Raw genomic sequence first — 16152 nt, 5'->3', positions numbered from 1 at the left:
AGAGCTAGAAAAAGAGTATCAGGACTTAATTAATCAGCTACCAAAATTAAAGACAGGGAAGAGGTCTCGAGAGGGCAAGGGAAATCCCCCAGGTCCTCGAGTTCCTCAACCTGGTGTCCAAAGGCAGCCCCTGTCCTCTGGTTTTAGTTCAGCCACAGATCAGCCAGAGGAGGGAGAGGTTAAGGTTTTCCCTGTATCAGAGACTAGAGACCCTCAAGGGGTTGCGTGGAGACATCACACAGGGTTTAATTTTCAAATTATTAAAGAATTAAAAAATTTGGTGGCACAATACGGTGCCACTGCTCCCTTTACTCTTGCAATCTTAGAATCTATTGCAGAGGAGTGGCTGACTCCTGGTGATTCGAATACTCTAGTGAGAGCAGTTCTTAGAGGTGGTGACTATCTTATTTGGAAATCAAAGTATCATGAGAATTGTAAAGAGACAGCTAGGAGAAATATTCAGGCAGGTAATGGTTGGTCCTTTGAAGCCTTAGTAGGAGAAGGGCAATTTGCTTCTAGTGATAACCAGATGTAATATGACCCAGGCTTATTCGCTCAAATTCAAAATGCAGCCATGAAGGCTTGGCGCAAACTCCCGGTAAAGGGAGACCCTGGTGCATCTTTGACCTCAGTCAGACAAGGGCCTGACGAATGATTTTCTGATTTTGTTCATCGATTAATGACAACAGCAGGAAGGATTTTTGGTAATGCAGAGGCAGGTGTAGATTATGTGAAACAGCTTACATATGAAAATGCCAATCCTGCCTGCCAAGCAGCCATTAGACCCTATAGGAAAAAGACAGCCCTTACTAGGTATATCAGACTCTGTTCTGACATAGGGCCCTCTTACCAACAGGGCTTAGCTATGACAGCTGCCATGCAAGGACAATCAGTAAGAGATTTTTTGGCAAGCAGAGAAAAAAAGGCCTGTTTTAAATGTGGCAAGCCTAGACACTTTGGAAAAGATTGCAAGGCAGAAAATGAGTTAACCCAGAGACAGCCTAGAAAACAGCCTGGCCTATGCCCATGTTGCAAACGTGGAAGGCATTGGGCTAGTGAATATAGGTCCAAGACAGATGGACAAGGAAACACCCTTTCCCATAATCAGGGAAACGGGAACAGGGGCCAGCCCCAGGCCCCGAACCAACACAAACCAAAACAGGCTTATGGGACATTCAGTTTCATACCAGCAAACAACAACCCCTTTCTGAACTTAGTCGAACAACACCAGGAAGCATAAGACTGGACCTTAGTTCTGCCACCCACACAGTATTAACCCCAGAAATGGGACCTCAGGCCTTACCCACTGGAGTGTTTGGACCACTCTATCCAAATGTGTTTGGCCTGGTAGGTGGGAAGAAGCAGTGCTACTATGCAGGGACTACAAATTTTTCCTGGAGTTATAGACAGTGATTATCAAGGTGAGATTAAGGTAATGGCCAAGGCAATACAGAATATAGTCACCATTCCTACAGGAAGGAGGATAGCTCAACTATTGTTACTTCCATTGATCCCTACTAATCACAAATATAAGAGTCCTAAGAGAGGGGATCAAGGCTTTGGTTCCTCTGATGCATACTGGGTACAGCCTATAGTTAAAAACCTATGATGACAATATTGCTCAATGGGAAGGCATTCCAAGGTTTAGTTGATACAGGAGCTGATGTGACGATTATCAAACAAAGTGATTGGCCTGCCACCTGGCCTCTTACCCCAACCTTAACCAATTTAAAGGGTATTAGCCAAAGCCAAAATCCACAACAAAGCCCTAAGGTGCTGACATGGAAGGATAAAGAAGGAAATACAGGGAATATACAACCCTATGTCCTCCCAGGTCTTCCCATTAATCTCTGGGGCAGAGATCTATTATCCCAGTTGGGATTGATTATGTGCAGCCTTAATGAAGTAATCACGGCTCAAATGATAAACTCTGGATTTTCTCCAGGGAAAAGATTAGGAAAAAGTGAAGATGGGATTACTCATCCTATTGAGGTCCATGGTAACTCTGAAAGAAGAGGCTTGAAGAGACTTGATCAGACTCCCTGTCTTGTCTCCATTCTTAGCATCTCCGTCCCCACTCTCTCTCTTGCTAGGCCCTAACCCTCGGACCGGAACAACAGAACGGACCGTTACAAAGTGGCTCCCCGAACGTGAGACAGCTCGGGCGGCTACAATTGTGGCTATATTTAATCCTAGTCCTTGGAAGGGGAGGCAGGATAATCACAAGTTCAAGACCAGTGTGAGTTATATACAAAGATCATGTTTCAAAAGGGGAACATAGTGTCTTGAGATAAGAAGGTACGTAGCCAGAAAACCAGTCCCTTTTATCTGCTCCTTTCAAATAAGTGGAAGGCCAGCCAGTCTGGGATCCTGAGATATATGTGCGTTTGTCAGGACTCAGATAAATGATGAAAGTCACTTCCAAAGCATCGGCAGTCTTGGGAGTCACACAAGCCATTCAAACCGGGAAGTTTGGTCCTGAGTGCAAATGTTGAAACTCTGAAGCTCACTCTGTGCTAGGTCTAGGCAGCCAGGCTGGGAATGATGAGACCTAAATAAGTAAAAAATAAAAATAGGCCACACTGTTTCACTGAACAAGAGAAGGGAGTACAACTCACACCTATTTTCCCTGAGCTTCCCCCTGAAAGGAATGGTTCTGAGTGGTTCTGGGCACAGGTTTAACTCGTCACAACCACCACTGGAGGAAGAGTTTGATATGCTGTGTGGTTGTGACAGAAAATTATTATTAAGACAAGTGAATAATACTAAGCCCAACTGTCTTTACTTGCCATCAAAAGGGGCCCAGTGAATTTCAGGTCAAGGAAAAAGGTTTATTCATTAAACAAGACGCAGTAGACTGTCGTCCTGAAAGACTTTTGCTATTTTATTTTAATGGAAATAGTGACTTTAAGACTAGTGAATGACAGAGGCTGTGCAAAGATACCTGTGGATGCCCTGAGCCTGCTACAGCAGGCATGAGACAACACATGTGTGAGCCTGCCATGTTAAAGAACACACACAGACACACACACTTCCTACATATATACACATAATTACGTAGTATAATAAAAGAACCCTCAGCCAACTGGTAGCACCTTAACAATTTTTATCATCTGTAGTTGCTTACTTTTTAAATGACAAGGTGCCACACAGTAGGCACAATCTGACAAAGGAAAAACCATGGCCTATATCACCCTCATGGTTCTTAGAATTTCTGCACACACTGGCAAATTACCTCTACTTTTATAAGCCAGACTCAAACATCAAGGAATTGGTAGAGTGCTGGGCTAGCGTGCAAGAATCCTGGGTGTGGTGGCACAAAACAGTTATCAAGCACAGAGTGTGGAGGCAGGGGCTTCAAGGTCATGTCCTCAGCTACAGGAGACTCAGGGAAGGAAGGAAGGAGGAGAGAGGAGGGTGAGAAGAAAGCGAGAAGAAAGCCCAGGAGTTAGTTGCCTCCGTTTTGTTTGGCCCAAAACTCCTGTCTAGACAAAAAAACATGAGAAACAAGCCCTCTAACTGACAGTAAGAGTAAGCTCTCTACACTAAACTGAGCACTAGATGAAGTGTCTAAGAGCGAATGGCTGGCGGGGACCCCAACCCTTGAGTTCACCACCCTGCACCCTGGACGTGAAGTTGCCTCACTTGCTCCCCCGGGCAGTGCCCTCTCCCCAACACTCACACATACACACACTTATACACACAGCCGGGCTCTGTGCTGGAGGAAGACGCAGTAGCGTCCTGGCGTTGCCTGGGTGACGAAGGGCCCAGTAGCTGGGGGAGGCAGAGGCGGATCCTGGGGCGGGGCAGGAGGCCGGGCGGGGCTGGCAGGAAACGGAGCCTGCCGAGCGGAGGCCTCAGGGCTAGGACGCCAGAGCTCGCGGGCAGGTAAGTACGGGTCCGAGTCTGGAGCCCCGGGCAGAGCAGGGCGGGCGGCTTCCCGGGACTGCTGCGACTGCTGGGGCTGGCAGAAGTGAGCTTGCGGCGCTGTGCAGTGGAGGACACAGCAGTGGTATTTGCCCAGGCTAACCCCGCCGAGCGCTTTTGTCCTCACGTCCGCTGCGTCCAGGCTGTTTAAACTTTAAAGGGCGGCGCTTGCGCTGTGTGGTAGAGAACTTGGCTTTGCAAGTTGAATCCTGTTTGTTGTTCGCGTCTGCCTGAAAAGTAGGAAGAAGAGGCGGATCAGGCTCCGGGCACAGGCCTGCTCAAGACCCCTGACCAAGGCCAGACCTGGGCGGGCACCTCCGCCACAGTGCCTCCTGCAGTCTGCAAACCTGTTGCTGTCCACGGGTTAGCCCCAAATAACTTTTCTTCACACAGTGATAAACTGCTAGTGCTTGCTTCATAACAGGCTTCCTGTCGCCTATCAAAACCAGCACTGGTTAAAGTTAGAAACTTCAAGGCTGAAAAGTCTTTAAGGTCTATCAGAGAGGGCCTTTATTTCAGAGCTTCTGTCCTTACTCCAGAGGAAAACTGGGAAAGTCCCCATGGTCCTTCAGGGAGCCGCCTTGTTGGACACACAGGGTCTAGTGTCCATTTCCAGTTTAAGGATGAGTGGTGACGGGTGGGAAGCCAGGTTGGGGGATACCAACCCCCTTCCCTTTTTGTTTGATTCCTTTTCTCCCCTGTCCTCTTCTTCATGCCCTTTCCAGTGTATGTTCTAGGAAGGTTATTTCTTACAGGTTATTAAATAGATGGGTGACAGGGAATATGGGTAGATTGTCATGAGAGCTCGTTTGGAAAGTGGCCTCCGGTGGAATGCCTGGGAGTACAGACGTTGTAATCCACCAGCGCCAGGCTTTCAGTTCCAATTTCTCAGGGCTGACCTTAGGCAGGTCTGGCCCAGGTTCTGTATTCTTGAGCTTTGGAAGTAGTAAGATAAAGTATCTACAGTGCCACAAAATCACCTACAGTGGCTGATAGCTTTATCTGGAAATTACCATAAAGTGATTTTACACAAATTAAGGAACTAGGAGGCAATGTGTACTTTAGGGTGGAACCAAAAAGTAGACGTGAGACGTGGCCTAGACTTATGTTTAATGCTGTAGACATTTGTGATAACCAGAACAGAGGTGACTCTCATATAGAGTATCTGAATCCCAGAGACAAAAGAGGCTAAGGTAGGAAAGTCTCAGGTTCAAGGTCAGCCTAGATAACATAGAACACATCTTGGGAGAATGCTTGGCTATGTGCTTTGAATATGCTTTGCTCTAACCCAGTCTCTGAAGGCTGAGGCAAAGGAATGTGAATTTGAGGCCAGCCTGGGGTACATTGCTTTAAACCCTTGCTACGGTGAGACTCTTGAGAAGCCTGCACCCATGTTGTGCAGGGCAGTTTTATGTCAACTTTGACACAAACTGAAGTCATCTGAGCAGAAGGAGCCTCAATTAAGAACATGCTTTTTCATCATGATGTTTCATTACATCAATAAGAACCCCAACTAAGACAGATATCTTGGGTATCTATTCTAATTTTCCTAAGCATACCTCTTCTTTCCCCTAATGCCTGTACTTAAGTATATATTAAAACTGTTCGGTGCTAGCAAGCTAGCTTAGCAGGTAAAGGCACTTGTCACTAAGCCTGGGCCCTGGGACCATATTATGGAAGGAGGAACCTACTCCTGAAAGTTGTCATCAGACTTCCACAGAGCTGTGGCATGTGCCTGCCAGCCCCCATACATACACAAATACATGTCAGAACCTTATTAATAGACCCCAACTTTACATTAAACAAACCCTTCCTGAGGGTATGAGTTTGACAGCCTTGAAAGTGGATGGTATTTTAATAGACTTTCTTGAGCAACAACTTAGGGCAAAGTCTCTGGGCCCTGACTAGGCTGAGGGAGATCTGGGTGACAACCCACACTGAAGCTTCTCATTGGATGGGAAGAACAGAGTTGGTCTCCTGGGCTTTCAAGGGACATGCCAAGCTGTGACTAGCACTTTTGCCATGGCAGCTGTCAGGTGCCTGGTTACAAAGGCAGACTGGCAGTCCCTTCCTGGATTCTGGTTCTGTCGGTCTCAGGTGCCACCAAGACCCTGGAGTCGGCCTCCTAACACCAGCAATTTTGAGGCAGATGGAGGAAACCTACTTAGCACCTATTGGACAAGGAAATGCCCCACTGGAGTCTTCATTGAGAAATAGTGCTGCCTGGGTAAACTCCACTCACCCACACTGCCAGGGTGGTCATGGTTTTGTTTTATTGACATGATGTTCGGACAATCAGATGCCGGGGGAAGACTGTCTAAGAACAGAGGGAAAAATAATCAATTCTGCCTCAAAGACCCCTGCCTAAAGATGCATCCTGTTCAGTTTCCTCTTTGCTCATAGCCCTCCCCTCCCTTTAATCTGTTAACTAACGGAAAGAAAACAGATTATTGAGCCAATTACAGTACAGATGCCATCTGCTGAATGTGCCTCTTTCTATTTAACTTCACTGGAAGCTGGGCCAGGTGGTGTCTTGCCTGAGCTACTCCAGATGCTGAGCCAGGAGCAACAAACGCATTGCGCCCAGGACTGTGAGGCCTCCCTGAACAACAGAATGGGACAGTAGAGTTGAGCTGCTCTGTTGTACTTGCTACATGTCGGCTGCACAGTAGCCACAGGTGGCTAGTGACCAACACACTTCGTTGCATTCATTGAGCGATTGGATCAGCACGGAGAGGCCTGTCACACAGCTCCCCAGAGTAGGGAAGGATGCAGTGAAGGGTTACTCAGAGGGCTGTGAGGTATCCTCAGTAGTGAGGTCCCTTAACAGTGTTCTTACTGGAGATAGGTGACTCAGAAAACCAAAATCTGAGCCTTGCAATGCAGGCCTTGCCCTCCTCCAGTTAAGTGGATTTGGTGTACTGGAAACCCTGTAAACCACAGAGTGGACTCAGTTCCCCTGTATGATTCAGCTTCTGCTCTGTACACCAAAGCAACTGTGTATTTCCTTCGCACTCTGTAACCACAGAATTGTTTAAGCCAAGGCACATGTGTTTGGATAAGGTCTTCTCCATTTCTGCGTGTCATGTGTTACTTGGAAGGCCAGAGAAGCAGAGCGTGGCTATAACTGATTTATTCATCGAATAACTTCCCTTCATTTCCAGGAGTCTTAGAGGTCCGGGGTCTGAGGGGCGGAGCACCTTTGCTGTACTTTAGCTGAAAGTAAAATAAATGAGGAAGGTGTGATGGCATGCACCTTTAATCTCAGCCCCCAGAAGACCAACACAGGCGATTTCTGTGAGTTAGAGGCCATCCAGGTTTACCTAGAGTGTTCCAGACCATCCAGGGCTACATAATAAAATCTTGTCTCAAAAAAAAATTAACAACTTTGTTTTCCAAATAGGTGAAAGTAAAACATGACAGAAATCGATGGCTTCTACAAAAGGTAAAGATCTTCTTGTCTTATAAAAGCCTTTCCGTTCTTGGTCACAGCCGTCTTACAGGAAGGAACGGAAGAATGCAGTTGTTAGGCTCGGTGATGGTTAGCATTTGGGGAGCTGAGATGTGGGTTTGGTTAAAGTAGTAGTTCTCACCTGTGGGTCAACTTTCACAGGGGTCACCTAAGGCCTTTGGAAACGGCAAATATTTGCATTACATAACAGTAGCAAAATTATAGTTACAAAGTAGCAACAAATACAATTTTATGGGTGATTAGGGGTCACCACAATGCAGGAATTGCATTAGGCAAGTGGAGAACCTCCGGGTTAAAGGGCCTGGAGTGATTGTTTGTTTGTTTACTCTTCATTAGTAGGGAGGTGTTTGATCCAGCAGAGCAGTACAAGATGGACCACAAGAGGAGAGGAATTGCCCTAATCTTCAATCACGAGAGGTTCTTCTGGCACTTGACCCTCCCAGAGAGACGTGGCACCAGTGCAGACAGGGACAACCTGACTCGAAGGTAGTTTTCTCTGGGATGATACACCTAAGTGATAGCTAATGGTAATTTAGCACTGATGATGGATTGAGAGCCTCTCAGGGACCCAGCGTGTGCTTAGCACGCATGAGGCTCCACAAAGGAACCCCTAGGGTTGCCTTGTCACTAACGTCTGTGCAGTAGGTGGTGATAGTTGTCATTGAATTTGGTTCTTGTCACTGTTAAGCCTTTTCACAGGGCAGATGATCAAGGGAATTGCCATGGTCAGTTTTTTTTTTTTTTTTTTTTTTTAGTATGTCATAAAAATAGGCATGGAATTCCTCAAGGAAATAAGGGTATTGGATGGTCTGGAAATACTCACAAGCTAATTCTGAGTTCATTGTGTCACCAGGTTTTCAGAACTAGGATTTGAAGTGAAATGTTTTAACGACCTCAGAGCAGAAGAAGTCCTGCTCAAAATTCACGAGGGTAGGTAGTCTTTGTTATTTAAGGTCTGTTGGGATTGGGTGCTCTCTCTAGATTTGATTACCTGTGTCTGTAACTGTTGCATTACTGTGCAGTAGGTCCTCTAATTCGGATGCAGCTCAGAGTGAGTCCTCACTGCATGCTTCCAGCCTTCGGATCATTTGCTGATGGGTTGTTACTGCTATTGGCATTATCATTTTGTGCTTTCTCCAGCGCTTTCCTTTAATTCAATTGAAAATAGTTATAATTGAAACTAACTGCTTACTAGGTTTTCTGCTTTGCTCATAGCTCATGGGGTCTCAACTCTCCCGGAAGCTCTGAGAGTTAGGGATGGCACAGGGTGCAGCCTGAGAGGCAGCTGCTGAGTGGTTGCTTCTAGGTTTTCAGTCTACTGTGGGGAAGTCTGCTCCTTCAAAGAAACTTTTAGTGTATTATTACCAAAGTCATGTGAGTCTTAAAAAATAATTTTTAAATTACCAAGTAGTCACCGTGTAAAGTAGGTTTCTCAGTAACATTCATATTCCAAGTGCGTCGGACATTTTTGACCATGTTTACTCTTTATCTTCTGTTCTCTCCTCTCCGCTCCAACTGGTCCCCCTCCTCTTCCCAGATATGTCTGCCTTCTATGTTCATGTCACATGAGTATGACAGGGGAGGGAATTGTGTGAAGCTGAAGATTGCACTTTCAGGGAGAGAATGTGAATCTTCTCTTCCTGGATCTGCCCTGTTTTGCTTAGGGTGATGGTCTCCAGTTCCACGCATTTTTCTGCAGATGACATATTTGGTTGTTTATGGCTGAGTAGGACTCCGTTGTGTGGATGTACCACATTTCTCTACTTGTTATGAGTTGAAGGACTAAGCTGACGCTATGGTTTGTCTGTTGTGAGCAGTGCTGCAGTAAACACGGGTGAGCAGGCATCTCCAGGAGCTGTCCTGGATCCCCGTGGGTGTGTTCCCAGGGGTGCTACAGCTGGGAGCTGTGCTTTGTTTTTTCAGGAAGCAATGGATTGATTTCCATGGTGCCTATGGTTGCTTACACTCTATCCTGAACTGTACAAGGGCTCCATCCTCCCCGGCCAACTTGCCAACTTCCCTCCTCCCCAAACCACTTCCCTCCTCCCCAGCACACTTCCCCATCTCCCTAATCCACAACCCAACTCAGCTGTCTGCTTCCCACTTCCCACCCTCACCAGCACTGGTTTGTTTTTTTTTGCTGTTTTTTTTTTGCTGTTTTTTTTTTTTTTTTAAACGAGAGCCATTCTGACTGAGAGGAAATGATCTCAAGGTATTCCTGATTTCCTGATTTGTATTTCTCTGATGGCTGAGGTTGATGGACATTCTGTCACCTCACTACTGACATTTGGTATTTCATATTTTTCTTTTTTTCTTTTTTTTTTCCAAAACACAGTTTCTATGTATAGCCCTGGCTGTCCTGAAACTCTTTGTGTAGATCAAGGCTGGTCTAAAACTCTCAGAGATCCACTTGCCTCGGCCTCTGAAATGCTGGGATTAAAGGCATGTGCCACTACCGCCTGGCTTGGTACTTAATATTTGGAAAAGCATCCCTGTGTTTCATTTATTATTTTCTGATTGGAATATTTGGCTTTCTAGTAGGTTTTCCTCTCCCCCATCATTCTTTATATAGTCTAGATACTAACCCAGTCTCTTCAGATTTATAGCCAAAAACAGATTTCCTTCCATTCTGGAGGCTATATCCCCACTCTGGGAATTGTCTCTTTGGCTGGGAAGTTCATTTAATTTTTCATGTGATCCCATTTGGTAGTCCTTGTATTTCCTGAGCTATTGGAGTCCTTTACAGAAAGGCTTTGCCTATATCATTTGTTTTTTCTTACCCATGTATTATTTTGTGTCTGCGGGGGTGTGAGCTTGTTCGTGTGCCACAGCATGTCAGGGGCCAGCTTTGGGAGGGAGTCTTCTACTGTGTGGATTCTGGGACTCCCTCAGTCTTGGCCTCAACCACCTTTACCTGTCAACCATCCCAGCATCCTGCTTATGCCTGTATCTTGAAATGTTTATAGTCATTTCAGGTCTTAAAGTTACTTCTATGGATGTCCAGTTTTCCCTCACAGTTTGTTAAAGAGATTGTCTTTTGTCTTTTCTCTCATGTATGTTTTGATACCTTTTCCAAAAATTAGGCGTCGGGAGCTATGTGGGTTTACATCAGATCCTCGATCCCATTGGTCGATGTGTCTGTGCTGGCACCACCCTGGTTTTGTTACTAACTCCCTTGCTTAACTTGAAATCAGTGTGGCGATAACCCCAGCTTTGTTCTATTTACTCAGGATTGCCCTGGCTGTTGGGGGTCCCTTCTGCTTCGGTGTCCAACTCAAGATGTTTTCTAATTCTGTGAAGAATTGTCATGAGAGCCCATAGGTAGCTTTTGTATGGTAGCCATTTTCCCAATATTGTTGACCCATGAGCTGGAGGCCTTTCACCGCCTTAGTTTATTCCTGTTTATTTCTTTTTTGGTTTTTCGACACAAGGTTTCTCTGTATAGCCCTGGCTGTCCTGGAACTCACTCTGTAGACCATGCTGGCCTCGAACTCGGAAATCCGCCTGTCTCTGCCTCCCAAGTGCTGGGATTAAAGGTGCGCGCCACCACTGTCCGGCTTGTTTATTTCTTAATGCTTTTGCAAATAGGATTCTGTCTTTGTTTTCTTTCTCAGTGAATAGCATATAAGAAAGCTTTTGATTCTGGGTCCTGCTTTTTGGCTGAAACTGTTAATCAGATCTGAATTTTCTATTGGAGTATTTAGTGCTTTTTATTTTTAATTTTTAAAACTTTATGTGTTTGAGTGTTTTGTCTGCATGGTTTGTGTATGTTAGCTGCCTGGTGCCTTCAGAAGGGAACTGAGAGCATTAAAGTCTAAAGTAACAGATAGTTGTGAGCTGACATGTGGGTACTGGGAACTGAACAGAGAGAGCAACCTGCGCTCTTACCTGCTGAGCCGTCTCTCCAGCTGGTTAGTGTCTTTTTAAGTATAGGATCTACAAACGGGGATAATTTACTTCTGCCTTTCCCGTTTGTGTCTCCTCTTTGCTCTTCCTCTTGCCATACTGTGCTAGCTAATACTTAAAGCACCATATTGAGTAAACATGGAGAGGCTCTTGTCTTTTGAGGAAATGTTTTGCTTTTGCTGTTAGTGTAGAGTTGCTATAGGTCAGTCGTGTACAGCTTGTGTGGTATTGAATTGTCTTCCTTCTGGTCCCGGTTTCTTCAGGGCTTCCACGAGGAGATGTTGAACTTTGTCAACATCTTTTCCTGCATCTCTCAAGATGATAACGTACTTCCGTGTTTGAGTCCTGTATCCTGTATTATAGTCACTGATTTGCATATGATGAGCCATTATAATCCTGCAGTTAAGCTAACTTGGTCATGGTGTATGGCTTTTTAATGTATTGTTGAATTCTGCTTGCAAGCATTTTACTGAGAATTTCTATATCCATGGTCTTGGAGATGTTATGTTGGGCTATGATGTTTTTGTTGTTGTATCTTTAAGTAACTTGGATCTTAAAGGAGTGTCTCCATTTTTCCCTCCATTTTTCCGTACTTGAGAAAAGCTAATATTTTTTTTAATGAAATTGCTTTAAACTTTAATAATTGTTTTTTAAGCCAGCCATGGTAGGACACACCTGTAACCCCAGCATCAGGAGGCGGGGCTGGAGGATTACCAGATATTCAGGCCAGCATTCATAGGCAACCGTGTCAGTCCCTGTCTGAAACAACCAACATTTAAAACAGTTTAGGGCAAAGAAACACTTTAGGGCCAGCCTGGCTACCCAGTATTAAAGAGGAAGAAAAGATAAAGGTGTATGTTACTACAGGAAGTTTGTGTTTTTTGAAGCAGGCCCTCTCCTGCCGCTCCGTAAGTGTATTTTCGTTCTGGTACCTGTAGCTCCTGTAACTAGAAGCTCCACATGTGGATAACAAACTCTGATTTTTCACCTCTGCATGCATTTTGGGGACATCTGTAGTGTCAACTTCAAGCCACGTAGATGCCGATTGCTTCCTGTGTGTCTTCCTGAGCCACGGAGAAGGCAACCACATTTATGCCTACGACGCCAAAATTGAAATTCAGACATTGACTGGCTTGTTCAAAGGAGACAAGTGTCAGAGCCTGGTTGGAAAACCCAAGATATTTATCATTCAGGTAAGACTGATCTTACCGTCACCTCCGCTATACAACTCAGTGTGTGGATTAAAAAGGTTAGAAAGTCGACTTCTAAAGTAAGTTCCTCCAGTGATTAGAAAGGCCCCTTTTGGGTCCTTGTCACACAGAGTTGCACTTGGAGTTGTTGATGTTTCTTTATTAGAGGAGTGTTTGGAGCTGGGCGAGCATGGCGCACACCTTTAATCCCCATGCTTATGAGCTGGAGGCCAGATAGCCTGGTCTACAGAGTGCGTTCTAGGCCACCCAGTGCCACCTTGTCTTGAAAAAAAAAAAAAAGAGATTAACATTTGGTATGACAGATAGTCACCGCTGTGCCGCTGTGTGGCTAAACTGGGTTTAGAGGAGGAGCCACTGGACATTGATTGCTCAGGACCCTGGAAGGCAGCCTGGCTACACTGGGCTTGGGTCTGTGGGAGCTGATGTGCATGCAAGCCAGGGCAGGGGATGTGGGACGAAGCAGGCTTATCTTCACCTGCCTCATCCCTTTACACTTCCCCAAGAAAGAATGTTTGGAGCATGACAAATCTGGTATTAGAGGCTCCACCATGAAAATTTAAAGCGGAAGCCTGGTTTAGCCAGTAACACTGAGGAGCAGAGTGTAGCTCAGTGGCAGAGCACTGGACGAGCAAGCGTGAGGCCCTCAAACCAGAAAACAAAAGCTGTCAATGCTAGCTTCTGAATCGAAATGAATAGATATGAATTTAGAACTCAGTTTGAAGTGGGAACAGGGGTTGGGGAGGAGAGGGACAGGGAGAGAGGGATATAGGGAGAGAGGGAGAGGGAGAGCGAGAGCACACGTGAGCACGCTGTGATGAAAGGCTGCTCTTGCAGAGGAGCTGCTTTCCAGTCTCTTCTCCAAGGGACCCCACACCCTCTCCTGAACCCCGGGGGACACCTGCACTCACGTGTGCACAGACACATCCACAGATATACGCGTAGATACATACTTTTTAAATATAATTAAAGAAATACAGTGGGAACAGAAGTGAAGGCACCTGGATAGATGGCCTCTTGAGTCAGTGCTGTTTCAACTAGTGACACATTGTGACCTCAACTAGGCCATCAAAACGTCGTTTGGAAGTAACTACCTGATTGAATAAAAACATTCAGGTAAGGGAGATAGTTTTTTAAATGAAGGGTGTACCATTCAGTATATCTTGGTGTTTATTTGTGGGGTGGGTTGGGACCAGGCTTTATAAACACTGTCTAAAAGGAAACATTGAGAAAGCAGCTCTGTTAGCTTTTTGTCTCTCGGAGCCTGAAGGTGTCGTTTTTGAACTGCTTACATGGCTTCTGTTCCTAATGGGAGGGATGCTGAATTACATTCTTGCTGCACATGAAGCATCGGTACCAAAATGCCAGGCAGAGAAAGTGTTCTTTCCTCTCTTTTGTAGGCCTGTCGGGGCAACCAGCATGACGTGCCCGTGGTTCCTCTGGATGTGGTGGATCATAAGACAGACAAGCTGGACAACGTGACCCAGGTGGATGCTGCCTCTGTGTACACTCTGCCTGCAGGGGCAGACTTCCTCATGTGTTACTCTGTCGCAGAAGGTGAGCGAACAGATGCTGGTTGAAGCCAGTGACCTGTACTTTGAGCTTAAGCCTGTGTCACCTTTGAATTGGAGTGGTCCTTCACAATTAAATCACTGTGTTCTATTAAAAAGCCACAGGCGTTATCACATTGAAGAAGTCCTTTCTGATTGATAAATGAAATGTGAAATACCTTACACAATAACAATATTCCTGTATAACTACATTATAATACAGTAACAACAGCAGCTGTGTAGTTGTATTGGGTGTTAGCAGCTTGCTGTCATTTGGGGATAGCATGGCAGCACCCCTCTGATATATTTGTGGAAAGCCTTGCTAAAAAACATTTTGCTAAATTCTTTGCTTTCAAACTAGTACTGTTTAAATCTCTGGCCTCAAATTCATTGGGTATTATTTTGTTCTAGTTTGCTTTTGCAGAAAGTAGAGAAAATTTCTGTCAAAAGCCTTCTTTGGCTTCTCAGGGTAAACTGAAGCAGACAGCAAAAAGGAGTATGGCTTTGGCAATTGGGGTCATGCTGATAGCAGCCCATTAGGGTAGGAATTGGGTGTTGGGAGGGTAGCTCTCTCTCCTTAAACTTTTTTCCTAAAATGATTTGAACCAAATCAGGAATGCTATAAAGTCATTAATTCATCTTAACAGCATTAATTCATGACAGTCACCTTCTGTTGATCTGCAGGAAATTTGCCCAATAGTGAGCTGATACCCAGGAGTCATCAGGCTATGTAATAGTGACAGGAAAAGCTTCTCAGCAGTGAGAAGCAATCCTGGGATGATGTCTCTGGGGCTGTGCCTCTCCAGAGTGCACCCAATGCAGCCATGGAAACAGTGGACCATAGCCTTTCCTAGATGGCTTCTGTCAAATTTCATTAATCTTTTGTATGTAAAAACCATAGAATTAATATGTTTTCCTACATTAGATTAAGCAATGGAAAAAAAAAATCATAGCCACGTGATGAGCAGCGTGTCTTATTCTTTCCAGGGACTTAGGGAGCTTCCATTTCTGTAACTGACTCTATCATAAGTGTCTTTCTGTGACCGTGAAGCTCCGCCCCCCTCTCTTGTTTTAGGATATTACTCTCACCGAGAAACTGTGAATGGCTCCTGGTACATTCAGGATTTGTGTGAGTTGCTGGCAAGGTATGGCAGTTCCCTCGAGTTCACGGAGCTGCTCACGCTGGTGAACAGAAAGGTCTCTCAGCGCCGTGTGGACTTCTGCAAAGACCCCAGTGCGATCGGCAAGAAACAGGTTCCCTGCTTTGCCTCAATGCTGACCAAAAAGCTGCATTTCTGTCCCAAACCTAGTAAGTAGGGCCATCTGTCTTGCTACATATGTTTCACACACATTTCCCTTTCATACAGAGGCCAGCTGGTCCAAGATTTTCACCCATCAATGTAAACTGTTTCAATTTTTTTAGATGCCATAGAAAAGTAATGTTTTATCTTTGTTATTTTTCAATCATGTTGGACATGGTGAAAGGGCTAAAAAAAAATCCTCAGGAAATTACTGTGCATAAATGTCTACTACATTTATTACATTTTTAGTAAACTGCAATATTACTCAAAAATACCAACTACTTTGCCTTACCTTTTGTGACACTATTTATACAAGTTTATTGTATAATGTTTTTACAGAGTTTTGAAACTCAAGAATGAGATTTTTTTCACTTAATAAAATGTCTAAAACTCATTAAATTTTCTAATTCATATGCTTATGTAATTTATAGTGGGCCTATTTTACTTGGTCATGTATTCATTTATTATCTTGTTTACCTGTAATCAGGGTATTTTATGTGTGGATTTAATTCCCATTTTAGAAATAATAAACCTTTCAGAATTGTTTTATGGCACTCTGAGGATGAAATGTAGTTTGTGGTGACATGTAACCACATATAGGCACATGTTTAGTGATAATACTTAGCCACTGTAGGTACATGAACCCCTATAGGGACACATGCAGTAATACCTACCTGATAAAGACACACATGAAGTGAGACACCTAGCCACTGTAGTCCAGCATGCAGGCAATGCTGACCACTATAGATTCAAAACCTCTACCAAGATGGGATGCTACAGGAACTTAA

At 44.8% G+C, this 16152-nt stretch overlaps 1 protein-coding gene across 2 annotated transcripts; it reads left to right on the top strand.

Annotated features, from left to right (window-relative positions):
* Positions 1–3798: 3798 nt before the first annotated feature.
* Positions 3799–15788, top strand: LOC114616507 (caspase-6). 2 transcript variants are annotated; one of them, XM_028761950.1, is made up of 7 exons: positions 3799–3888; positions 7331–7372; positions 7736–7885; positions 8253–8329; positions 12323–12498; positions 13914–14070; positions 15139–15788. In XM_028761950.1, exons 2-7 carry the CDS (start codon positions 7344–7346, stop codon positions 15378–15380), a joined length of 831 nt encoding a protein of 276 aa, XP_028617783.1. In that variant the 5' UTR covers positions 3799–3888; positions 7331–7343; the 3' UTR covers positions 15381–15788. The 2 variants fall into 2 exon arrangements, with proteins under 2 accessions (XP_028617783.1, XP_028617784.1); XM_028761951.1 differs by lacking the exon at positions 3799–3888 and adding an exon at positions 6006–6154 and having other exon boundaries at positions 15139–15758.
* The last annotated feature ends 364 nt before the right edge of the window (positions 15789–16152 follow it).

The sequence above is a fragment of the Grammomys surdaster genome, unplaced genomic scaffold (genome assembly GCF_004785775.1).
Source record: "Grammomys surdaster isolate TR1022 unplaced genomic scaffold, NIH_TR_1.0 332335, whole genome shotgun sequence".
Lineage (NCBI taxonomy): Eukaryota > Metazoa > Chordata > Mammalia > Rodentia > Muridae > Grammomys > Grammomys surdaster.
Note: the sequence above shows the minus strand (reverse complement) of the source record. Positions and strands in the feature narration are given on the sequence as shown.

Bases quoted from the DNA above. Each gene is read 5' to 3' on its own strand.
- LOC114616507 (XM_028761950.1), top strand. From the start codon at position 7,344: ATGACAGAAATCGATGGCTTCTACAAAAG. The intron at 7,373-7,735 runs GTAAAGATCTTC...ACTCTTCATTAG, and splicing joins ATCGATGGCTTCTACAAAAG to TAGGGAGGTGTTTGATCCAG. The intron at 12,499-13,913 runs GTAAGACTGATC...TCTCTTTTGTAG, and splicing joins CCAAGATATTTATCATTCAG to GCCTGTCGGGGCAACCAGCA.